At 41.8% G+C, this 25,840-nt stretch overlaps 1 protein-coding gene across 3 annotated transcripts in view; it reads right to left on the reverse strand.

Moving 5' to 3' along the window:
- Positions 1–538: 538 nt before the first annotated feature.
- The window catches only part of LOC144688900 (nuclear receptor ROR-beta-like), a 79,138-nt gene continuing 53,836 nt past the window's right edge, over positions 539–25,840 (reverse strand). For all 3 annotated transcript variants that reach the window (XM_078555923.1, XM_078555922.1, XM_078555921.1), the window contains exons 2-10: positions 25,303–25,388; positions 19,511–19,652; positions 17,394–17,807; positions 14,862–14,983; positions 12,890–13,022; positions 9,852–9,959; positions 9,228–9,338; positions 7,182–7,294; positions 539–3,899 (exon numbers count right to left, since the gene is read on the reverse strand). In XM_078555923.1, the coding sequence (XP_078412049.1) occupies positions 3,738–3,899; positions 7,182–7,294; positions 9,228–9,338; positions 9,852–9,959; positions 12,890–13,022; positions 14,862–14,983; positions 17,394–17,807; positions 19,511–19,652; positions 25,303–25,388 (1,391 nt within the window). In that variant the 3' untranslated portion in view covers positions 539–3,737. The remainder of the gene's footprint in view (positions 3,900–7,181; positions 7,295–9,227; positions 9,339–9,851; positions 9,960–12,889; positions 13,023–14,861; positions 14,984–17,393; positions 17,808–19,510; positions 19,653–25,302; positions 25,389–25,840) is intronic.

The raw sequence follows: 25,840 nt of genomic DNA on the forward strand, positions 1-25,840 counted from the left end.
ACAGAAAATGCTGGAAAAACTCAGCAGATCTGACAGCATCTGTGAAGAGGGAAACACAGTTAATATTTCGAGTCTTTGTCACTCTCTCTCCACAGATGCTGCCAGACCTGCTGAGGTTTCCAGCATTTTCTGTTTTTATTTCAGATTTCCAGCACCTGCAGTATTTTGTTTTTATCTTATAACATAAACACGGGCTTCATGTGTCAGCCATGGCTCAGTGGTAGCATTTTCACCTGTGTCAGAAGGTTGTAGATTCAAGCCCCATTCCAGGGGCTTGACATTCAGTGCAGTACTGAAGGAATGCTGCTCCTTTGGAGGTGTTGGCATTGAGTGACACATTAAACCCAATATCTGCCTGCCCTCTCAGGTAAATCCCATGGCACTACTTTGAAGTAAAGATGTGGGGTTCTCCTTGATATCTTGGCCAATATTTATCTCCCAACAAACATCACTATAAACTGCAATGGATAGAAAAACATATGGTTTGCTTCTGATGCAATCATAGATAATGAACAAAACATTTAGTATTTACTCACTCTTCATACAATATATAATTTTAATGTGGTTCATGTACACATCCTTTACATTATACATCTATATCCATTCACTAATTGTTACCCAATCTTTCTTAAATTGTCAATATATTAAAATAAGAATTTGCTCGTCATTGAAATGTGGACAAGACTTTTAAAAAATCTTTCTATTCTTCTCATCTTGCATTTATATAGGTATTTCATTCTTTAAAAAAAAATAGAATTACAGTTTTACAATACAGACCAAAAAAAATCCAAATAACTTTCTAAACTATATAACAAATATTGTCCATTATTTAATGTGCCAGGGAAAGCATTTTCCACATTTTGAAAGAGAAACATAAAGCTGGGTGTTGTTTCATTTCTCTTCTTTTCACAACATTCACAAGAATAATACACACAGTGTAAGTTTAAATTGTTTTTAAAGTGGTGCGAGACACTACTCTATTATATGAACTGAAACACATCCTGTAAGGAATGGATCAACCTTTTGAATCCCAGTGGATCAATTTTTTTAATACTTTTTTCTTTGCTAAACACTACATTATGCAGATGTGCAACAAACAAGCCAATTATATTCTTCCATATCCAACTAGAAGAGATGACCTACATTGCAAATGAAGAAGTGGAAATGAATATATACGACCCGTCAATGAACAGCAAAATCAAAAAAAACACATATTAGCCTCTCCCTCTAACGAATGTTTCAGAAAGAAATTTTCAATATTTTAAATTCAAAAAGTGCTTAAAATCTGGAATCCAGCAAGCAGATCCTTAGCTTACATATGCCCAAACATCTCAAATGTACCCAACATAGGAAAAATAGTACTTTCTACTTTGCTGTTTCAGGAGTTTTCTTAATGCACCTACTTAAAAGGCAATACTGGCCTTCAGGGCATCCATAGCCAATGTGTTGTTTTAGTTTTCCAGATTAGATGCTGCACCAGATATGGGAGGACGGGTTTAGGAAAGGTGTTGGAAACCCTGTACTAGTTCAGAAGTCCCATTCAGTGAAACGAAACACTATCCGTCTTACAATGTTCTGTGCTTGGTCATCTTCCTTCCTTTTTGTGCTCTACGTTCTTAATGGTGGTGAGTCATACTTTAGTTCAGTGGGCACTGATAGCTTTCTAGTACTTTGTTCAAATGACCACATTTGAACCAAGACTGAGAATCCCAGTGGGCTTTACAACTGTCTACACGCACACACCTTCCAGAAGTCAATCAATGAATAACGATTAGGAACGACAGCTGACTTTGTTGATTTTTCTCCTCATTAGTCACAGTAAGTCTCGTCTACCCTGGCAGATGTTGACCAACATACAGGGCTTGAATCTGGGCTGTTTAGGCTCAATTTCACCTCGCTCAGTGCATTTAATTACAGAGCACATCAAAAACTTGGAATGTTCCCTTGTATGTGTTACACACAACCCAATCTGTGACAGATTCCAGAGTAACAATCAGGTTTGTGGCATCTGATTTGCCGTCTTCCATTTCAACTCTCTGTTGATGCCACTTCCTGTGCACAAGTCACTTTCTATGGATCTTCATCACGGCTATTGAACTGCACACATGCAACATATGTCTGCAACCTCCTAGCTGCTAGAATGGGTTCTTTTTCTTCGCTGGCCCCCCTGCAACTCCATCAAAATTTAAAATCACATTTGTGCTGAAAATCCATCACTGTATGTAAAGCTACACGCTATAATTGAACCAATAAATAATTAAATTAAGCAATTTTGCTTGTACATTGTTATATATTATTCCCTTAAAGGGTATCAGTAATGGAAAAAATAGATTACAAGATACACCAAAACAAGCGTGATGCTTCTAAAAGCCAGTTCTTTCAAACATTGTAAGAATGTTCAACCACTCCCGTTACATGTTACGAAGGAATGGGTGTCCCAGAACTTTGCAGGAGTGTGCTAGACACTATACATTGTCTTTGTGGGAAAATTAGGTCATGGATGATGAGTTCCCTTAAGGTTTAGCAATGGTTGTAAATAATATTCGGAAACTATTCTTGATCTGGGATATACTGGGTTGAGCGAGGGGGGTAATATGTCAATTTTCAGTGAGAAAAAGTGCATTTTTAGTTTTAAGGGTGCACACTGATGTCTGTTGAGCATAGATCGGCAGTTAACATGAATTTTATTTTAACCAGTAGTTCAGCTACATTAATTTAGTTTTCTGGGTGCCTACAAAGTCAGAGGCTAAATGTCACTTCATTATTGTGCTCTACGGACTGACGGATGGTATTTCTTGAAGATCACAGCCATCTTACAGCAGACTATAGAGAAACCTTTTCAGAGATTGTGACTGCATTTTTCGTCATTTTGTTAAGGGTTCTTCAGGTTCCCCATAGCCTGGAATAGTTTGGCTCCCTAATAGTAAAATATAGAAACCCTAATGCTTACGCATCTAATATGCTTCTCCAGCAGTTAGCCCAACAGGCCATTTTATGGCTACTATGGGAAACACTGGATTTTATTCTAAGGATAAAATAAAATACATTGCAAAGCTATGACTACTGTCCACTAACATGGTCATAGTGCTAATGGACACCATAACCTTTTAATTATTATTACATGCAGGTGTCATTTTGACCATTTCCTAAAGATATATATTAGTAATATAAACACATACACATTTACATGTATAAGATTTCAGAGTTTTTAATTGCTGGCTTCAGCATTGTTGTAATTTAATTCCAAGGAATTTTGATGCACTCCTTCAAAACTTCACCATGTAGTAGCACCGCTGAAGCAAACATTGCCTGGAAAATAAGTCTAACATCAATGATGAACCACAAGAACAACTCTGAAATCGCTGAAAACTCAGAGTAAAAAGAAACACCCTTCATAAAATATATAAGTTTGCATTACAGATAAAATACTATCTATACTCCTTTAATTCACTGTTCTTTTTACCAGCAGAAACAGATTTTAGACAGAGCGTTGGAAGGTCGGTCTTGCAATTTTGAATTAATTCTGGTCCATGAACACAATGGAGCTGCTTTTAAATGTCATGCACAAGGTTTTTCCACTATTTAGTATCCAGTATTTACATTCTTTTGACTGTTGCGGTGAAACCATATGAAGTGCAATACATTCATCCTAGTGCTATTGCAATTGGTGATACAGGAGTTTAAACCCATTAATTTTATTCACTTTGGGAATGCTGTGTTGCACGGAACTGATAAGTTTAGCTGTTGGTGGAGTCTGGATACTGCATCTCTGTGCTGAATACTTCCTTGTAGAGTGGCGGAAAGTTGTGCACTGTTTGTGGGTGTAGCAATTTGAATAGCTGCAGCTTATCCACATGAAGGTTGCACACTGACTTCACCATAGACAACTTGGAGATCAGCTGTTGAGGAGGAAGAGAAAAGACTGCATTGAGATGTGAGAAAACAGGACGAGCTTCTTGAATATATATCTAAATTATGTCAGAATAGTAGAATTTTTATTTTTAGGCCTCAAGGCCTAGAAATTACTGCTTGGGAGACTAACATATGAAGTCTTGACACTTTCTAATATATTTCTATTATATCCTATCATTCCACTATTTTAAAAGTGATGTGAACACCCTTATTAAAATAGTGAGCAGAGAAATGTGATAAAAAATTTCTAGGCTCAGATGTCATGTTCAAATAAAAAGTATATACTGAGTAAAATTGGACAATTCACTCTTAAATGGTGTTGAATTCACATTGGTTCAGGTACATGTGTGGTCTAAACTGAACCTGATAGGCTGGAAAATATATCAGAGTAATGCAGATTGTGCTGGTAACTGAAGAGTTGGTATTCATTTGGCATAGTCTGCCTGACTTTTTTTGTGGTTTCAATGAGGTCAATTTAACCTAATTCTCCAGAAGGAAGCCCACAGGGTGGAACATTGATTTTATAACCCGCCCAATATCACGCTACACTGACTTCAAAACCGGACAGGATACCAAACCAAAGAATTGCACCAGATTCTGTCAGCTTCCAAATGGACGGGTTAGGTTAAAATCACCTTTTATATCATGGATTTTATACACAAGCAGTGTACGGGCAATAGATCAGCAGAGTAGGCTGACCGACCGCCTGACAGTTCCAACATTGGGCCGATTTGAAGAGTTTGGCCTCATTGGCATAAGGCCGCTGGGACTGTGGGTGGGGAAACAACCTTCTTGGGGCAGCCTGTGGACGTTGGCCTGCTGCAACGCGAGGTGGCCTGGCTGGTGTGGATTTGTCATTGGCGGGGAGTGGGGGGGAGCGGTGCAGCAAGTCATACCACACTCTTTTCGAGGAACCACCACCTTGTTTCTGACAGACTGGAATGCTTAAAATCCCCCCTACACTGCTAACATAGTTATGCATATTTTGGCACGATGTAAGTGTTAACTGAAGACTTTTAGAACCAATTTTTCATTGTTTATGTGAATTGAAACTAATTACATTTGAAACATGGGATTTACAACAGGATGAAATGGTACCAGTTCACTGTAAAACAACCAGTGTATAATCCAGCAGCCTGGACCTCTTGTAGTCCTGTTGAATGTTTTCATGTATGATCCTTTGCAAGAGACATTCACTCAGTTTGACTTATTAAAGCCTGTGAAATATTCAGGATGTCACTTGTTTTACGTTTACTGACATTTTAAAAATAGAACGTGATGGAGATTGTGCTCCAGAGACTGAAGTTAAGTGTACATTGTGTCTAATTTCTTGATTAAAATTGAAAGTTGCCATGATTTTATTGTTATAGCCACTGTGGTCATTATTCACTGAACCATTTTAGTTGTTTACTTTTGATAACTGGACAAATATTTGCAAGTTCCTCAGGAGTGAAATGATTTTCTAATGTTGAATACGGTACATAACGAATCATTTTGTGTGGGATTAGACATGCTAGGCTATTTCAGTTGGCGGTTAGGTTTGTGATGTCAGTTAATTGATGCCGAGTGGATGTGACAGTAAGCAGCATGAATTAAGATAAATTTTCAAGTGCGTAGAGGAAGAGATGATCAGGGAATTCACGGACGTAACAGGCAGCACCGGGGGGATTTTAACTCCCCAAAGCGGTTTTAATGGAGGTGGGTTGGGAGTGCGGGCGACCAATCACTCTCAGGATGTGGGTCGGTCACTAAAACGTTTTCAGGAGGCTGCGTGCCTCTCAAACTTTTATTTTTAACACCCGCTTGCCAGCTTTCCCAGGTCTTGGGAATCCTGGCAGGTGAAAAGTGAGATGTCCCAAATACTAGATGTGCCAACTTTACTACGAATGCTACTTCAGAGATAAGGAGAAGTTTTTCTCTCTCAGAAGGTTGTGCAACTTTGGAACACGCTGCCTCAGAAGGCAGTGGAGGTGGGGCCATTGGATATTTTTAAGGCTGAGGTTGATAGATTCTTGTTAGGCAAGGGAATCAAAGGCTATCGAGGGGGTAGATGGGAATGTGGAATTCGAAACACAAACAGATCAGCCATAATCTTATTGAATGCTCGAGGGGCCGAGGGCCTACTTCTGCTCCTGCTTCTTATGTGCTTATGTACCACCACCACCTCTATTACAACAGCTTGCATTTACATAGCACCTGAATCTAGAAATATGCAGAGCTGCTCTGCCAGATGAAGATTATATTTGGGATTAGGATTACTAGAGTGGAAATAAAAATAGCCATATAATAAATCTTTCTTTAAGAGCTCAATTAATCATTCATTCAGTATTTCACCAAAACAAAATACAAGCCACATAAGAAAAATCCATTGTCTTTGTGTTGTCTAGCCGCTTCTATGAAATGCAGGCTTGGATAAACTGCAATGACCTTTAGCTAAATATAAGAAATATAAATATAAGAAATAATGAAGTCATTATTTTCCAGCCCTTGCATGAAGTCTATATCCTTGCCAAAGATGCCTGTTCTTGTTAAAACTCTCCCACCAGGCCCCCATTTTTTTGAGTATACAGTGGTAAACCAAACTAGTAACAATCTTGATACTCCATTATATACTGAGCTGAACTTCCTACTCCATATCCCTCCCCACCTCAAAGACCATCTACTTCCTCTGTAAGATTGCCTGCTCTGCAAATCTCTCATCCCTTTGTGACCTCAGACTAGCTTATTCCAATACTCTCCTGGCCAGTCTTTCATTCTTCCCCCTCTGTAAACCTTGGGTAATCAAAACCTTTGTTCCCTGTGTTCCATCCTGCACCAAAACCTGCTTGTCAATCTACCCTCACTCGTTTATATTGTCTCCAAGCTCCCCAATGCCTCAGGTTTTAAATTTTCACCTTTTTGTTTCAGACCCCCCCCCCCCGTTGTTGTAACCATCCTCTGGCACTGTAACTTGTCTCTGAACTCTGCTTGCAGTCTTGTCGATTTCTGCCCTTCACTCCACCACTGGCCAATAGGCTTTCAGGCACCTTTCTGAGATTTCAAAACTTTCTCCACACCCTGACTACTTTTCATTCCTTAAAATACATCTCCTTGACCAAGTTTTTGATCACCTCCTGATACCTTTTGGTCTTGCTGGCTCCCTTATGCTTCTGTGATCTACCCTCAAGCAATCTTCTACATTAAGGTGCTATACAAATGCATGGTGTTTGTCTATAGTTGATTGTGCTTAATCGTAGTAATTTCTGCGTTTATGAAACAGATCCGTATACCTTTGATAACTTGTCATCATCCAGGTGATTTTTGTGAATGACGTGTTGCAATGCCTCAAAAATCTTATCCTGTAGCTTCTTGACTTTCCTCGCTTCTGTCAACCATGGTCGGTCTAAAAGAAAGAGGCAAAGTGAGATAAAAACAAAAAACTGCGGATGCTGGAAATCCAAAACAAAAAATAGAAAATACCTGGAAAAACTCAGCAGGTCTGGCAGCATCGGCGGAGAAGAGTACAGTTGACGTTTCGAGTCCTCATGACCCTTCAAGGGTCATGAGGACTCGAAACGTCAACTGTACTCTTCTCCGCCGATGCTGCCAGGCAAAGTGAGACATTATTCCACACCTATTAAAGGAACTGTTTAGAAAGATAATGGTTAGAAGTTCCTCTCGGTCAACAGCGCAAAACTAGTGATATCAGGTTGGCTGCCTGTTATACTCAGTGCCTGTTATTAGTTCCATCGCAGCTAATGGAATGAAATATCAGATGTTACATGGAACAGGCGGCCAACCTGATACTACCCGTTTTGAAGCCACTGCGAGAGAAACATTTCAACCAATGGAATGGCTGCTCATGAAGCCTCTTGCTGGTTTTTTTCTATGGCAAACTTGATGGCTACTCGTCCAACGTAGGGTCTAACACGTGCGGCTCACTTTAAAAAAAGGTCACTAAACATCATTCTGCATTCGTTTGTTTCTTTTTGTTGCTCAGAGCTCCATGCAAACGTTGAAGAAATAGTCAACTTTCAGCTACGACATTACACAAAGCCCCCGTCGGCCTTTGAAAAAGATTCCTTTTTGAAAGTGAAATTCTCGCAACGTCCCACCAAAATTCCTCCTCAGCCAACACCTCCAGAAAAGGTTAACTGGCTTTTCAAACTTGCTGGCCGTTTGTGGGAACTTTCCCGTGTGCAAAATGGATGCCGGGTTTGTCTACGTGACAACCACGACTGCACGTCAAAAAAAAAAATTTGGCAAAGAACACGTTGTGGCCATCGCAGGAATGTGATAAGCCATCTTATAAACTGAAGTTCTTTCTTTAAAGATGTAGCATTAACTTGAGGCTTTGACCTACAATTTCAGTCAACACTATCGTTATTCAGTAGGGTTGCTCCGTTATTGAGATGGTTGCTAGGCGGGTAATGGACAATAACTCAACATAAACAAAAATACCCGGAAAAACTCAGCAGGTCCGACAGCATCTGCGGAGAGGGACACAGTCGACGTTTCGAGTCCGTATGACTCTTCATCAGAACTAAAGAAATATAGAAATGAGATGAAATATAAGCTGGTAGAGGGGGGGTGGGACAGGTAGAGCTCGATAAGGGGCCAATAAATGCTGGCCTAGCCAGCGACACTCACTTCCCTTGAATAATAAAAATTAAGCAAAAGAGGAACAGCAGCCACAAAACAGTTAAAATTTGGAACAACCTTGATCAGAAAGTACCGACAACAAAGAAACTCTTGTCCTCAATTTTATCAGTGCTGGATCAGATCAGTTAATGATTTTTTTGATATGACATTGTCTTAAAGTATTGGTGGGCCAGTTCCCTTGGAATGAAAATACTTGAGTTCTGGACTGATGACATTTCTACTGTCTAACAATTAAGAGATCCAACAACATGACAAGCATTTCTGAGTCTCCTGTTTCCTTCAAACATTTCAACACGTGGTACTCATTTTCCATTTTAAAACAATGAAAATAAATTGTGCAGTGTTTGAAATCCAAGATGTTCATACCAGGGTCCAGCCATCAACTGGATAAACTATCTGATCACACATGAGATAAAATGAGCCAACTTACATCTTCCTTCCACCCTCACCCCACCCCCACTACACATCCCTTTCAAGAAGCACTTTGGCTCCACTGGTCAGGTGGAGCTGTTCAACCAAGGAATCGTGGAAAAGAACCCATTATTTAGTTCAGTATTACTGAGCCAACAGACAGCACCACCAGACGATACACAATGAAACACTTTAAGGTCAGGATACGGCCAACAGTCATTGCATTTTCCAGCTCAATGCTTTAACATCCATATTTTACATACCTGGAGACAATAAGATGCCAGCTGTGAACAATGCAATCTCTTCCTCCGTCAAATGCAGGCAGCACAAGTTTTTTGCCAAGTCAAAGACAATGTTGATCAAATCATCACAACCTGAGGAAAAGGGGAAGCATTAGCCCTGTAAATCCAGCTGCAGAAACTTGTGCAAAATAGATTACGGGTAATGGAGATGCAATCTGTCACCATCATCATACAACAGCTGCAAGAGTAAATTACTTCTGTAGATTCCTAAATCTGAATGAACGACTTAAAGCAACATTTGAGAATCTCCTGAATTTCGAAACTTTTTAAGATAGATTTGGGTCTTCACTCCCTGTGGTGTGCAACGGTCTCAATTTTCCATTCTTGTAGCAGGTGAATTTCTTCATCGTGGGCGAGAGCTGGGAACTTGACCTTATTCCGATTCATCTTACTCCACGACTAAAATGGAAATTCAAATCTAAGGTTTAACCTTATTTTTGTGTCTATACCAATAAGGCAGGTGACGGACTCCTGGCTTGTATTGACTTCCATAGAGGAAGCCTAGGTGCCAATTTGACTCTAAATTTCTATGCTAGTTGCATTTATTTGTGATACCACCCTATTTACATGCGAATCAAATCTTACCCAATGATTTGAAGATCTGTGTGCCTCCATACTTTCCTTCAAAAAACAGCGTATTGTTCAAAGGGTTATATGCTCGACACATTCGAACCAATAAGACCTCAAGGCAACCTAGAACAGGAAGACAGAAAATTCTCTCTCTGATCTCACAAAATTAACACTTTTTAATTTGGAACAGAAACTTCAATGTCTGGTTAGAATTTTCCAGTTTGACAGCAGCATTAAAATAGACATTCCAAACTGAATCTTTAAAACGAGTGGAAAAAATCGCATTAAAAAGTTGGGTTGCTTCAACTTAAAAGGCTATTTATAAGCGTACCTGGGGTAAAAAGGTTAGTTAAAGGTGGTGTGTATCTGACAACTGGGAGAATGGTAGAGAGTCAGTAAGTACTCTCGGGGGTAATTTTAACCCAATCCATCTAATGAAGAGAAATGCTGTATTTACACCCAGCCTGATTTTACTCTCTGTTGAAAGTACAGTGTAGTATTTGGGGGAAGCAGGGTGGGGGGGAGCCATTATTTCTCCCAATCCCATGAGCTTCCTGTTGGTAAAACAGGACCAGCTCCGTCTCTGTTTTCACTGAGGAAGTCGAATGTGGGACCAACTGAAGGAGGAGATGTTAAACATCCACTATTAGAAACCCTCAACGGAAAAGTAGAAAAAAGAGCAAACTAACAAGAGGGCTCAAGTTCACAGTTTTTTTCCAGAAGAGAAAAGATATAAGTTAACAGAAAGTTTTTCTATTCAGAATGTTTTTAGCATAACTTTACTACAAGTTGTCATTGAGGCAGACATGAACGATATTTAAAAATGGAATTGGATTAAGTATTTGAAAAGGAAGAATGTAAAAGAATGAGGGAAGAAATGGTGTTCAAATAAACAGATGGTGCAAGCACAAATAAATGTGCTAAAATTCTAAGATTAACACAATCATGTACATCAGCTCCAATGTTCCTGGTTTGTAAACAGTACATACCCGGCTTGGCCCTCCCATCCACTGACAGGTCTACTATTTTCAAAACCAGGTGTTAAATCCAGTCTGTTTTTTCATTATTATTTGCTTTTCACATCTGCAATTTATTTTGTAACAAAAATAACTTCAGCTCTGAATAGCTCTAATAGCTTATCTCTGACATACCCTAATGCTAGATCTTCCATTTTAAAATTGAATGTTATTATGCAGAGTGTTATCAGTTTTTATGAAGATGCTCTTAAGGACATCCAAATTTTCCACAGACAGTAATATAGCTGCTGTGTTGGTACGTCCCTACATTCTAGAACATTCATGTGGTCTACACATTTACAACTTGCCACTGAAGTGAAGGAAATTTATTACACAGGAGTGTTCGCTGGTGGTTGTTTTGCATTACAGTCTCAAAGGGATAGCTTAAGAAAAACACATCAGTGAGAATGATAATTAAAAACATCTACCTAGCCAGAGCGCAAATTATAAAGTGTAAAGAACATCTGAGAACTGTGCACAGCAGTGTAAATACCATTATTTCACTACAGTTTTTAATTCATAAATCCACACAAATCTTGAAATATATAACTTCTGTTAAAGATAAAAGGTGCAAGGTGCACTTCACCTTTGTAACATTGTTGAATTACTTTTCCCCCCAGATACCAGAAAGGATCATCCACTCTTGCAACTAAGGTCTACTGGACATATCCCTTTTTCTCTGCTTCAGCATCAGTGGTAGGACCTTCAGCCATCACATCCCTCCTTTAAAATTCTGATCCTAAACCTGTCTATCTTGCTCTCTTCCCACCTTCATGAGCTTCCTTAAACCTTTCAATCACCTCCCTGACTTCTGTTCTTCTTCCTGCTCAGGTTCCCTGAGCCCCTTGAAAAAGCATGGAGACATTTTATAAACTGAAAGACACCCAATGGCGCAGTGGTATTGTTGCTGGACTAATAATCCAGAGACCCAGGATAATGCTCTGGGGACCAGGGTTCAAATCCTGCCACAGCAGATGATGGAATCTGAATTCAATAAAAAGCTGGAATTAAAAGTCTAATGATGACCATGAAACCTTTGTCAATTTGTTGTAAAAACCCATCTGGTTCACTAATGCCCTGTAGGGAAGGAAATCTGCTGTCCTTACTCGGTCTGGCCTACATGTGACTCCAGACCCACAGCCATGTGGTTGACTCTTAAATGCCCCCTAAGGAGCAATAAATGCTGACTTAGCCAGTGATGCCCACATCCCATGAATGAATTTTAAAAAAACACTCTAGAAGTGTTATATACTACAATAGGGTCCTTCTGTAGTTACTAGTTTCCTTCCACACCCCCCTCACCCTTTGCAATAGGCTCATCTGGAATAGATATGTATCCTGTACTTAATTATCTTCATTTCTCTGAATCAAGATAATTTGTCTTCGATTGATTAAAACTTTGGGGGAAGAAGCACATTTACAGACATACTCCCTGTCAACTCATAGCAATGAATATTCCAGGAATAACATTTTCATAATTTTCAAGCATAGGCTAAAAATAAACTGGAAAGTAGTCTACTTGATGCTGTTGAGTGGTGAAGCCCTTCATTACAGTCTCTTGAATGATATCCAATAGAGGGCCTGTCATCCCACTTGGATTCATAACTGACCCAGGAGGTGACAATACAGGGTTAGGATTCTTAGTCCCACTCAGGCCCTCAGCTTTACTCCTACTTTGGTGCTACTGTTTTCCGCTGTGGATTTTCATTTGTTGCACACTGCTGCTGGATATTCCTACCAAGTCCCAATGCCCAAATTTCCTAAAAACAATGTTCTGTGCTCATCTCCGCCTCAGAAGGTGGTGGAGGTGGGGGTCATTGAATATTTTTAAGGCAGAGGTAGATACACTCTTGTTAGGCAAGGGAATCAAAGGTTATCGGGGTTAGATGGGAATATGGAAATCGAAACACAAGAAGATCAGCCATGGTCTTATTGAATGGCGGAGCAGGCACGAGGGGCCGAATGGTCTACTCCTGCTCCTATTTCTTATGTTCTTAGTCCCTTGCTATTTTTGTCAGAATAGGATGTGATATGTACCTGCTTTAAGGAGGATGATCTGATCATTCTGACACAGGTCCATGAATCCACTGATCCGCTTGGCAAATTCCACCACATACTGGATCGCATTTGTCACTTGGATTGCACACTGCTGCCACATGGCCTCACAGGACTGTTCAAACACAGAATCAAACTGAGTATACTGTACAAAAGACATCACCAGATTTTACACTGTACATTATACCTGCCAAGCAATACTGACTGGGTGATCAACATGCTTCTTTATCTGTACTTTTAAAAAAAAAAATTAGGTAATTCTTATAATTTAGTATACAATTGTTAGAAATCAAGCTTTTCGCCGCTGTCCAGAAGATATCCTGCAGCAGCAAACAGCAACATCTGGAAACTATCACAACAAAACTCTGTGGTTTAGTTCTACGGGCAGAATTTTTCACTGGTTGGGCGGGCACACGCCCGATACAAACCAGCGTAAAATGACGTGTGATGGCGTTGGGCGAGCATCCTGACGTCATCACACACTTGCGCGATATTTTGGTCGGCGGGCGCGCATGAGAGAGTTGGCAGCCCGCCTGCCAACAATTCACAGGCCTATTAAGGCCATTAAAGTACCAACTGAATTACATTTCTCGCTGCCCATCCCACCTTATGGTGGGACAGGCGGGCGAAAAGGCCAAGCGGCCTTTGGATTTTTTAAGGAGGCCTCGTCCACGGGCGGAATGAGGTTTCCAACAGCAATTAAAAATTAAATAAAAATTTTAACATTTCAGTCATAACACGTCCCTGTTCATGTGACAGAGTCACGAGGGGGCTTGCTTTTTTAACATTTTAAAATTGATTTATTTTTCATTTTAAAAAAATCTTCAGCTCCCTGAGCCAGCTCTGTGCCTCAGGGAGCTTTCATTGCGCACATTCGCACGCATGTGCAAACTTGCACGCTCGCCCTCCTCCCGCCCCCAACCCAAGCAGCACTGAGTGCTGGAGCACACGTTGGGGCCCGATTGCGGGCAGGCTTTCGCAGCCACTCCCGCTCGCCCCCGCCCGACTAGGGGCAAAATCCTGGCCTGTGTTAACAAATCAGGTGCAGTGCAGCCCAGTTCCGCTTGTACTTATTGTGACGATTCCTGTGGCTTTAGTGATTGCAGTAATGGAGCTTAATGCCTGTGCTGCAATGTGACAGCATAAAGAAAGCACTTAAGCAACCCCAACTGTCACAGTGTAATGGCTGAGGCAGAGTTTCCCATTAATTGAATGAGAAAGCAACAACAAGAACTTATATTTAAATAGCACCTTTAACATAATAAAACGTCCCAAGGAACATTATAAAATATGACATAAGGAGACTTCAGATCAGTGGCCAAAAGCTTGGTCAAAGAGGTAAGTTATAAGGAATGTCTTAAAGGAGGAAAGCAGGTATAGCGAGGGTATTCCAGAGCTTCAGGCCAATGATGATTGTAATAGGGGATGCAAACGAGGCCAGAATTAGAAGAATGCAGATATCTTAAGAGGGTTGTGGGGCTGCAGGAGGCTGCAGAGATAGGGAAGGACGAGGGGAGGAATTTGAACACAAGGCTGACAATTTTAAAATCAAGAAGTCGCTTGACTGTAGATCACAGGAACACAGGGGTGACAGGGGAATGGTGCGAGACAAGACATGGCAGCAGAGTTTTGGATGACCTCAAGTTTAGGGAGGGTAGGATGTGGGAGACCAGCCAGGAGCGTATAGGAATAGTTAAGACTAGATAAGCACAGGAATACACTCTCATTACTGTTGATGTATATAAAGGGTAAAAATTAGGAATATAATGTGTTCTTATTGTATTGTCTCTATAAACAGATTCTCGTCCCGGTATAAAATATCTTTCCCCCCCCACCATATTAGTGCGGAGTGAATGAGAATGTGATTTTAAATTAGCCTTTGTGCTTTTAACGGTATGAAGATTTTAACTTTGTAATCGTAGTAATTATTGCTTAAAGTAGGTTCGATCAGTACCTTATTCTGAAAGTTCCTGATTTCCTCCTGTGTATAGGGCTGCCAGGCAAGCTGCTTTAACTCTTCAACTGTGTACTGGCAAGTTTCTGAATGTGATTCCACCACATTCTGCGCTATCTGATCTGGAGAAGAGGATGCAGGTTTTAAAAGGATGGTACGTGACACTTGGCTCAGAACCAGCAATATTCATGAATTTAATCCAATGGATCCTATTTGCAAAACCAAAAAAAAAGGCATTTCTAGGCACTCGTTTTGGTTGCTCTCCTCGGGGGGTCAGGACATAACGTAGCAGAGCATCATACGGCATCCGCTGTTAGTTACGCTTGTCGCTAAACCCTCCAGCTTAAAAAGAATTTTGCCCACAAAGTTGGAAATCCAAGCTGATAACGGCACAAAAACAGAAACAGGGTATCTGCGACTCGGGCGAATAGGGCAACCAAAAAGAAGTCTCATTGGTTAAGGAGAGATCAAGGATTGGAAATTCACTGTCAAATCAGATACAGGAAGAGAAATAAAAAGAGAAATAAAGAAACATTGGGCTAAGGAAGAGAAAACATGCAAATAAAATGACGTCACGGTCCACAATGTGCTCTCAAAATAACGATGAGGCTGGTGCCACTCACCGCTATTTATACCGGGTAAGGAACAAACCAGTAGTTAAGTGCAACAATCCAAATGTTGCTGTCAGAGTTGCGCCACTCTCGTCGATAGCTTTATCAAAATGGCATTTTGCTGCCTGGTTCTCCATTGAAGGTCATGAAATTTTTTATTTCAAGACAGACAAATGAAACCCACCGCGGTTATTTAGGGGGAGGTTTTCAATAGCCAAAGTATACTTCTAATGACATGATAATTGTTCGTTATCTAGCGCTGAAACACAACTGTTACGTGTGGAGTCTCACTCCTTCAGGCTTTGAGTTTTCCAGGGAGATTTTAAAAAAACGTCAAATTTGAAAAAAAGGAATTTTTTCTTATTTTTCCTTTGTGTTTTTTTCTCTCTATTAATCCAACTTTTCTTTTCTTCTCTTTACTTCTCTTTCTGTCCTTGTTTTGATGTGGATTCACCTTCCTTCCCAGTTCTCCATGTGTTTATATTTTAAATGGTTTTCATTGGTTGAGCAGATACCCCAAGCAGCATATTACAGTGGGGGAGGTGCAGACAGGTCATTGCACTGCAACCCCCTCCCACCCAACAGAAGCAACATCAGCGTGGAACTGACTCACTCCATGCCAGCCCGACCCGCAGCCACAATGCACCTTCGGGCGGGCTAAATCGCTTGACAGTGGGACCTCCGCCCCCTCACTGGGGCAGGAAGTTCGGCACCGGGGAACTGCCGGACACTCCGGTGGGCTGGCAGCACCAGGGGCCCCAGCAGCGCCAAGAGCGCATTAGTGGGCACTGCTGGGACTGCAAGCAGGCCCAAGAAGAAGGCCCACCAATCCCGGAGCATGATGTCCGGGGCCTTAAAGCAGAGAGGGTTTAGGCAGCTTAGGGATGGGGGATAGTGCGTTTTATAGAGCAGGAGGGGGCACTATCTTAGGGGGTCTGCCCCACAATGCGCAAAGATCACCCCCTGAAGATAGAACCCCCACCCCCCTTCCTTCACACCCTTTTAAAAGGCCCTTTTAAAGAGACAGCCTTTCCACCCCCGCCCAGCTGCCCATGCCAATTGTATTAAGGCAGCATATTATCGATTATCTTGATTATTTAAATGTGGTGGGCGGGCTGCCAATTTCGGTTACTATCCACCCTCCGGATTATGGGGGTGAGCAGTAAGCTGGTAGTGTTGGCACCCGTTCTATTTTACGTCCCCCCCTACCCTCCACCACTGCCAAAAACACACCTGGCGGCGGCACGTAAAATCCTCTGCTGCTCCCCCTGTTCACTCAGGTCCCAGCTCCCCTTATCTCCCTCGCTGTGCCGTTACCACTTTCAGAGACTCAGTAGGCAAAATCTTCATGAGCTGGAACAAGTCAAACTGACAGCACATACCACAAGACGATGGGCGACAATCTGACCACAACACATTCAGTGCAAGTCACTGGTGACACAGAGTAAAATGCTGTTTTTGCAAAGCTATTGGTGGAGAGGCGGACAGTAGCTTTTGGTTATTGGCACACCTGCTTCCCCCTCCCACTTGAAGCCGCTGTCGCATTTTGCGCATAAGGAACAGAGAAGGCTAATGAGCTCAACGTTACCTCAACAGCAAATTACGGCCCATTATGAAACTTCAATTCCCTAACTTACGATAGTACAGCAGCTCTCCGTTTCAAGTTATTAGTGGGATGCAAGAATATTTGGACAGGATCACTGGAGCACATCTTAATTATTTCAAAGAGAAACATTCATTTCACAATACAGCAGGTAATGGGAAAAAATTGAGGATCTCTCAGGATGAATGAATTAGAATGGACCAAATGGTGTTTCAGAGCTATAAATCTTGTCATCTTGTGAGCAGAATAAGTAGAATGTCAGCCCACATTTCTAGCAGATATCTACATACAGACTTGATAAGGAGTAGTGATACATACCTATCTCTGCCATTGAAATTTCTGTGGTGAGCTGACCATTCTCTGGTGAGGGATACGAGAACAAACTAGGCTCCAGCATGATTTCATATATGGACTCCTGTTTAATATGTTTAATATCATTCACATCTATAGCAGACTGATCAGGAGACGGTTCAGCGGAGGTTGAAAGATCAAAGTTATAAAAACTATTCCCTCCGTCAGGGGTCAGTGGAAAGTCAAACAGGAGTCCGTCTGAGAACGTGCTGCTGATGTCATCCAGATCTCCCAGTCCGCTACTGACACTGTTTGTATAGACTCGTGCAAGTCCCTCGGAATCTTCCTTTGTTGCCAGCTGCTCCTGGTGCTGTTGATGTTTCTGTACCTCTGCGTAGAGGCTGTCACGTTGCTTTTTGGACATGCGACCAAACTTCACAGCTGTAGGAAAGTAAGGGAAAACCCTTATTAGCAATTGTACGGTCACCAATTCCCTTTATTACTAATTGTACAGTCATGTGATTACTAATCCAAGAGTTGTTGCAGGTCCTTAAATGAGAGAAATGCCTTTATTTAAAAAGGAAAAGTATTTCTTAAGAAATCAGCCTATCTTAGTTGTTATTTTGGTCCTCCATTTCTGCTTTTGTTTTGAAAATTCTGTTTCTCCTGATCTTTATTGATTAAAAAAAACAGAATATAAAATGAAACATTACACACTTCCCTTACAATTAAATGACTCCCATTCATCCGGGTGAGAGCAAAACTCTTTGCACCTTTGGCAAACCCACACATTCCAGTTCAGGTGGCGTAAGCTACGCACAGAATAAAGACCCCTTCCCCCCTGTTCCGACATTATGCCTGAATTCCAAGCTTAAAATGAATGAGAGTTGGCAGGATGGAAGACAGACCACTGCTCTCCTTCTGACTGGCAGTAAAAATCAGCAAGAGACATTTTCCGATTACCAAAGGAAGCCAACGAATTGCCTTTTGTTCTGGCAAAACAACTTTCACCCGCTTATTAACCTCCTTTCATTTTAGGGGCTTTGCTTTTTTTTAAATTTGTGAAAATGGACTAAAAATCCCAATACCAAAAGTTACCTTTTTACTAAATTCTGCTGCAGACAATAATTTTAAAAACTGCCAACACGCGAGAGCAGCCGATTTGATTTTTAAAACGAACACTTAAAAGCGGACATCCTTCCAACATTCTTCCAATGCAGACATTTAAAAGAGGGACTGAACAGCGATACAGAAGAGTGGAAAGCAGGGGGCTTAAAAATCAACAGTTTTATCAAATTACGTCTTAATAAAATATAGCAACAAGAAACTGGTGAGAATGCTGCCTATTGCTAAAGCGCATTCCATTGCCCAGTTCCACAGCAACTTTCTATCAGCAGCCTGTCAGTAGTCAAACCCTGATAAACACATTACCGCCCTACCAAGAAAAGCAGTGCTTATATCATGAGGGTGCTCAGGGTTTCTGTTAACGGCAGATAAAAATAACCAATTGGGAAGACTTTGGACTACTGTCCGCTCAATCGCTCACTCATTTGAAGAAATGAAGAAAAGCCAAACTGGACAAATTTCTAAAACGTGCTGCTGCCTGCCGGTGAAATCTACGATGCTGAGGCTTCAAGTGCTGCTTCATTAAAAAAAAAAAGATAATTGGGGAATACATTAAGCCTGGATCGAGGAGGATGAACAGGAAACTGGGGTGTTTGGTTTTATGCCTTGGAATTCAATACTTGAATAAAATTTATAGCTTGACCAGGAATATGTTTACTTGGGTCCAACGTACTGAACTTATACTAGCAGATAGAGACGCGTACAAACCCAACATGATCTAAATCCAAATCTGGCTGTCTCACAAGCAAACCTGAGTCAGTCAGAATGCCAGAATGGAGCCAGGTTCTCACTGAAGTGCTGCCAGTAAGTGTTGCCAATGAGAATCAGTTGAGCAGCTTGTTGGACCTGGGGTCTGTTTTGGGTCCAAAAATCAACAAACTACTTGAAGCATGGCCAATTTACAATTTCCCAATTGTGGATAATTCCTAAAGCACACGCGTACACATTAAAAAAAAAGGTTAGTAACAAATACAGCATTAAGCGAAAAAGACTCAGCCAGTTCCAGTTTTCTCTCTTACCGTCACGTGACATTCCAAGAGTAAGACACTTCTGCAGTCGGCAGTGCTGGCAACGATTCCGATTGGTCCGATCAATCAGGCAATTCCTCTGACGAGGACACGAATACGCAGCGTTATTCTGCTGGCTTCTCCTGAAGAAACCCTGTTTCAGAAAATGAGTTTTTTAAAAAAAAAACTTACAAGACTGTTACTAATAGTGTCAATTTACGATAGCACGCAGCATTTCCATTGCCTCTTGGCTTCAGACCTAGATACTGTCAAGAAATAGCAGATATCCCACTGCTTGGGACCAGTAATTGACACAGGTTCATAACATGTGCCCGCTTTCCATTTATTGATTAAACACCTACGTAACAGTGAAGTGCGCTTCAAAAGTAAAATGAAACCTGCAACTTGTGGATCGCTTAGGGAATGGGGTCTTAGTCTTAGGTCCTCCGGTCCTGTTTGGGACAATGAGCAAGACTCCATCATCAGCCCATTGCAATTTCTTTCACTTCAGCCCAAGTGGTGTCCCACTCTTGAAGGTCCTCCTTAAATGTTCTTCACCAGGTCTTCTTTGGCCAGCCCTATCTTCTGTTTCCATCTGACGGTGTTCATTCTACTGCGACTCTACTGGGGCATATGTCAGGAGGGCAAAATACATGTCCTGCCAGTCTCAGTCGTCTCTCTGTCATGATGTCCCACAGGTGCTTCTGACCAGTTCTCTGTAACACTTATTCATTGGTGATGTTGTCTCCATATGATGCCCAGGATCTTATGTAGGCAGTGCTGATGAAAGACGTCCAACTTACCTGACACCTTTGCTGTTCACTTCCATGTCTGGCATAGACTGCAGCTATGGACATGTAGAGTCGCAGCTTCAGTCCTGTGTTGCTGGTGTTGGAGGCCTGGATTGCATGGAGCCACTGAAAACCAATGCTGCTTTGCCAATTCTTCTGTGGACGTCGATCTCTACATCCCTGGAGATGCTGCTTCCTGGGTAGGGGAAGTGGTCAATGTCCTCGATGTTCTGTTTCCCAATGGCGATGGGAGGGCCTTGTTGCTGTCCAGCCATCACTGTCTTGGTCTTCTTGCAGCTGATGCACAGACCAGCCTTGGCACCGCAGTTCCCAAGACTGGCGGTCATGTCTTAGAAGGCATGCAATTTGTTGGCCGGCAAGGCGATGTCAGCTGTGAAATCCAGGTGGGTCTAACTGGTGTTACTGCCACAGGATTCCAAAATCTGTGCTCACCATTGCCTTCCTCAAGAGGAAAAGGAATGGGGAAAGTAAGTAGCCTTGCCGTACTCCTGTGATGCTGTTGAAGGAGTGTGTGGTGCCCGTGCTGGTCTTGATGCAGCAGCTGGAATCGCAGCATAAGGCTTTGAAGATGTTAATATACTGCTCCAGGATGCCGTACTGTCTTGCAACGTATCAGAGTGACTGCTAATGGACGCTATTAAAAGCCTTCTTGAAAATAAACAAAGTTGATAACAAGTGATCTCTGATGCTACAGGTTCTGCTGTATGGTGTCCCTGAGCATAAAGATCTGCTTGCTGCATGATCTGCCAGTCCGGAAACCTGACTGTAAACGTACTGTCTACTTCTGCTTTCAATCCCTTCAGCAGCACCGTGCTGAAGACCTTGTCAGTTACTGGGAGCAGTGTTGTGCCCTCCAGTTGTTGCAGTCGCTGAGGTTCCCTTTCTTTGGCAGCTTGATGCTTACTCCTTGCCTCCAGTCGTCTGAGATGTCCTGAGCAGTCCAGGGCTTGTTGAGCAGGTTCTTGAGCTCTGTTGTGACAGTGTTCTTGCCACGTTTCAATAGCTTCCAATACGGAATGAGATCAGCTGTCCTTTATTTGCAGCTGTCCTTATTCACAGAGTGGCCATTGTGTGCATTGTAAATATTTTCAGTAGAATGGGGAGCTCTGTCCCCGGAATCCATAGTGGCAGAGAAACTGTTCTATCCTTCGGATAGAGCTGTGCAAGCATTAAATCTCAGAGCTAAAGCGGTTTCTCTGCTACTATGGACGCTGGATAAAGACACCCCCCAAATCCCATAAAAGTCGTTTGTATCACAAAAGCTGTTGCTGCCACCTCGAGCTGACCTGCATCCCCTGTGACTTACAATGGAAAAGGGCTTGGTGCATTGAAAGCAATCCAGAGTTCATCATCTGAGCAGGGACATGTTATTAAATGAAAAATTAAAGTTTTTATTTTATTTGCTTTTGGAAACCTCAGCTCGCCCGTGGGTGAGGTTTCCAAAAAAAATGTAAAGGCCGCTTGGCCTTTTCGCCTGCCCGTCAACTGTTAGGTTGGACGGGCAGCAAAAAGTTTAATTTAATTGATAACTTAATGGCCTTAACAGGCCTTTCAATTGTCGGCAGGCGTGCTGCCAACTCCGGCGCACGCTCGTAGACTGAATTATCGCGCGACTGAGTTGGCATGCTCACCCGACGTCAACGTGCGTCATTTCACGCTTGAGTGGGTCGGGCGGGCAAAAACTTCTGACCTATATTATTGTCACATTGTCTTTATAATGCCGAGCTTTTGCAAGAATTATTCTTTTCTTTAATATATTTTCTCTCATTCCTCTTCCTGTGAACTCCTGGTTCCCATGCATTATTTGTAGCTGAGAGAGGCTCTGACCTGGCTATTCTTAACCAGAGATCTCGGAGGGTTGTCTGGTTGCAGGAGGTTACAGGGGTAGGGAAAGGCAAGGCCCTAAAGAATTCTGAGAGCAGGGATGAGCATTTTAAAATCATGGCATTGCCAAGTTGGGAACCAAAATAGGTCAGCGAGCACAAGGGTGCTGGGTGAACATGACTTGCTGTGAGTAGGCAGCAGAGTTTTAGATATGCTCAGGTTTATGGTAAAATGGGAAGCCTGGCTTTGGAATAGTTAGTGACAAACGTCAAGATGAAATGCTAGCGTAAAACACTGAAAGCTGCACTGTCAGGTGACTTTCAGGTGAGATACTAAACTGAGGCTCCATCTGTCCTCTCCAGTGGACATAAAGATCCCATGGCACAAATTCGAAGAAGAGCAGGGGAGTTATTCCCAGTTAAAAGCAAAAAACTGCGGATGCTGGAAATCCAAAGCAAAAATAAAAGTACCCGGAAAAACTCAGCAGGTCTGACAGCATCTGCGGAGAGTAACACAGTTAATGTTTCGAGTCCGTATGACTCTTCATCAGAACTAAGGAAAAATAGAAGAGAGCTGAAATATAAGCTGGTTTAAGGTGGGGTGGGACAGGTAGAGCTGGATAGAGGTCCAGTGATAGGTGGAGATTGCCAAAAGATGTCATAGACAAAAGGACAAAGAGGTGTTGACGGTGGTGATATTAGCTAAGAAATTTGCTAATAGGTGACATTAAGGGTAGAAAGCAGGACGAGCAAGGTGCAGATAGCCCTAGTGTGGGTGGGGTGAAGGGAAGGGATCGAATAGGCTAAAAGGCAGGGATAAAACAATGGATGGAAATACATTTAAAAATAATGGAAATAGGTGGGAAAAGAAAAATCTATATAAATTATTGGAAAAAAGGGGGGTCGGAAAGGGGGTGGGAATGGAGGAGAGAGTTCATGATCTAAAATTGTTGAACTCAATATTCAGTCCGGAAGGCTGTAAAGTGCCTAGTCGGAAGATGAGGTGCTGTTCCTCCAGTTTGCGTTGAGCTTCACTAGAACATTGCAGCAGGCCAAGGACGGACATGTGAGCATGAGAGCAGGGTGGAGTGTTGAAATAGCAAGCGACAGGGAGGTCTAGGCCATGCTTGCGGACAGACCGAAGGTGCCTTGGCTGCTACCTATCTCTCAAACAACATGACAAAAACAGATGACCTGGTTATTACTTCTTTGCTTTGTGAGAGAGCTTGCTGCGCGCAAATTGGCTACTGTATTTCCCATATTACAACAGTGGCCATACTTCAAAGGTACTTCATTAGCTGTAAAGCACTTTACGGTGTCCGGTGGTCATGAAAGGTGCTATATGAATACAAGTCCGTTTTTTTATTGCCCATTACAATCATCTTTTGTGAGACACTCTCACTCTGTCCGAAACCTTGTGCACAACTAAACTTGACAAGACATGTTAATGTATATGCAGTTATCAGTTATTTTCTCCACATGATCCAGAATGAACAACAGCGTAAGTCAAGATTGAATGATAGCAACTCACACAGAGATAAACTGTTGAACAGTCTTAACTACTGTACAGAAATTCACAAAAACTGAGCATCTTTGAGCCCACAATTTTCCTGTTAGCAATTGGGCAAGTACTTCAAAACAGTTCATAACCACCTGAAGAGCAATGCATGCTGCTGTGGGGAACCAACCCTATTCCTTTTGGACTTCTGTCTTCATGCAATCTGTATGGATGAAAAAAAGTTCTCCTCCATCAGGCTGTGGTTCAGCAACCTAAATCAGTTATCAGGGTCGATAGCATAGAGCAGATCAGATGATTTTGGCAAATTCCAAGTATACGAGCTACAGGTTAATGAACTGAATCAAATCTCGGTTTGTGGTTAGGCTGCAGAATCAACTTTCACATTTTGTATTGCATTGAGAAAAGGAATGGTTATAACAGTAGCTATTTCCCAGCAGAAGCAACTCCACATCACACAGTGCCTGTGACTTGGCACTAATGGAGACTTTTCACCCTAATCCAGTCATATGTTTCTGGTCTCAGAAACATAAAAGATAAAATGCGGCTGCATAGTGTGCTTCACTAAGCTAGAATCAACACAGATTGTGGGCTTCAGTTTTTCAAATGACACAAAATTCATGTCACTCATAAAATCATATAAAAGGAGCACGAATAAGAAAGATGTTTTTAAGGTGATCAGGAAGCGTTGCAACAACATCAGAAGATTTCAGGCTGATGTCCACTATTGTCAAGTTCAACCCTCCAAGTGCGCCTCCTGGTTCCACATTGAAATGGTAAACTGCTGTTGGCCATTGCCCTCCTGCGCCAATTTTTTTACCTTCCCCCCCAGGTACAATGCCAGTATCCCCATTGGCTAATTTTTTTATCATCTTGATAGCCTCTTGGGGAGCAACTGGCATCCCAAGCACGCCAGTCATGTCCCAATGATGTAAGAGGAGCACAAAGACTTGGAGGACAGATTGATAAGCTGGTAGGAATCCTAGGTTATCTAATGCGGCATAGCATCCAAACGTAAGAACGTAATACTAAATCTGTACAAGTCATTAGATATGGCTCAGTTTTAATACTGTACCCAGCTGATCATCTTACTTTAGAAAGGATGCTAAGGCCTTCTAGAGCCCCAGGAGGGATTCAGTATAATATTAGGAATGAGAAATGACAAAAGAATGGAACCTCTGCATTAGAACAGAGAATATTATTAGATTTTCTCTCAGAGGTGCTCAAAATTACGAGACACTTTGCTCAGGTAAAACTGGGCAATATTACTCTCGTGAGCCCAAGCTAGAGAGCATGAACTGAAGATTGCTACATAAAATTCAGGAGATCTTAAGAGAATTTTTTTGCATGTGGTCGGGGGAGGTGGTGCTGTTGAGCGGAAGCAGAAACCATAGTAGCTTTTACATGGGAAGTGGGTAACTATTTGAAAATGAACCATTTGAAAAGGATGTGGGAAAAGCGCAGGGGAATGGGTCTAATTAGACAGCTTTTTCAAAGGTACAGGTGAAATTGTCACGTTCTGCAACTCTTTATTTTCAGGCTCCAACTAATCTGGGTCCTTCCCTCCTGACTAAGAAAGCTGAACAGAGAAATGGCAGGGAAGGTGCAGTTATAAATTAGGAGGGATTAAATATGTGCTTTAGTCTCACTTACTTTACATCCTTCACAAGTGATGACTCCATAGTGGATTCCTGAAGACTTATCTCCACAGATTTTGCATGGTATCACTTCTATTTGGGCTGAAACGAAGAGAATGAAAAAAAAAAGGTAAATCAATGAAGTGATAATTTCTTAATGAATTAAACGTAGTGACAAATCGAGCAAGCATTTTCTAAGCAGGAATTAATTTTTCTGCATCTCCAAATGTTCCTCGGGAAATTACACTGAATCACTCTGAGCCCTTTATCCAGGGGGTCACGAACATGCATTTTTCCTGCATTTGAAAAACAAGCTTTGAATTATTTAGCCCGCAATTTCAAGCCACTGATCCCAGGCAGTACAGATACCGTAGGTTAGGAAAAATATACAACCTACTGCCCGGGAATGAGCATAGCCTGTATACCCATTACATTTACAAAGAAGTGTCTCCACTCTGGTGTGTGTATTGGAATCCATTTTAGAGTGAACTTTGAAATACAAGCCCAGAGTGTGTAAAAACTTCCCTCCTCTGCCTACAGACTTTATAGTGGTA

Source organism: Cetorhinus maximus, chromosome 13, assembly GCF_964194155.1.
Source record: "Cetorhinus maximus chromosome 13, sCetMax3.hap1.1, whole genome shotgun sequence".
NCBI lineage: Eukaryota > Metazoa > Chordata > Chondrichthyes > Lamniformes > Cetorhinidae > Cetorhinus > Cetorhinus maximus.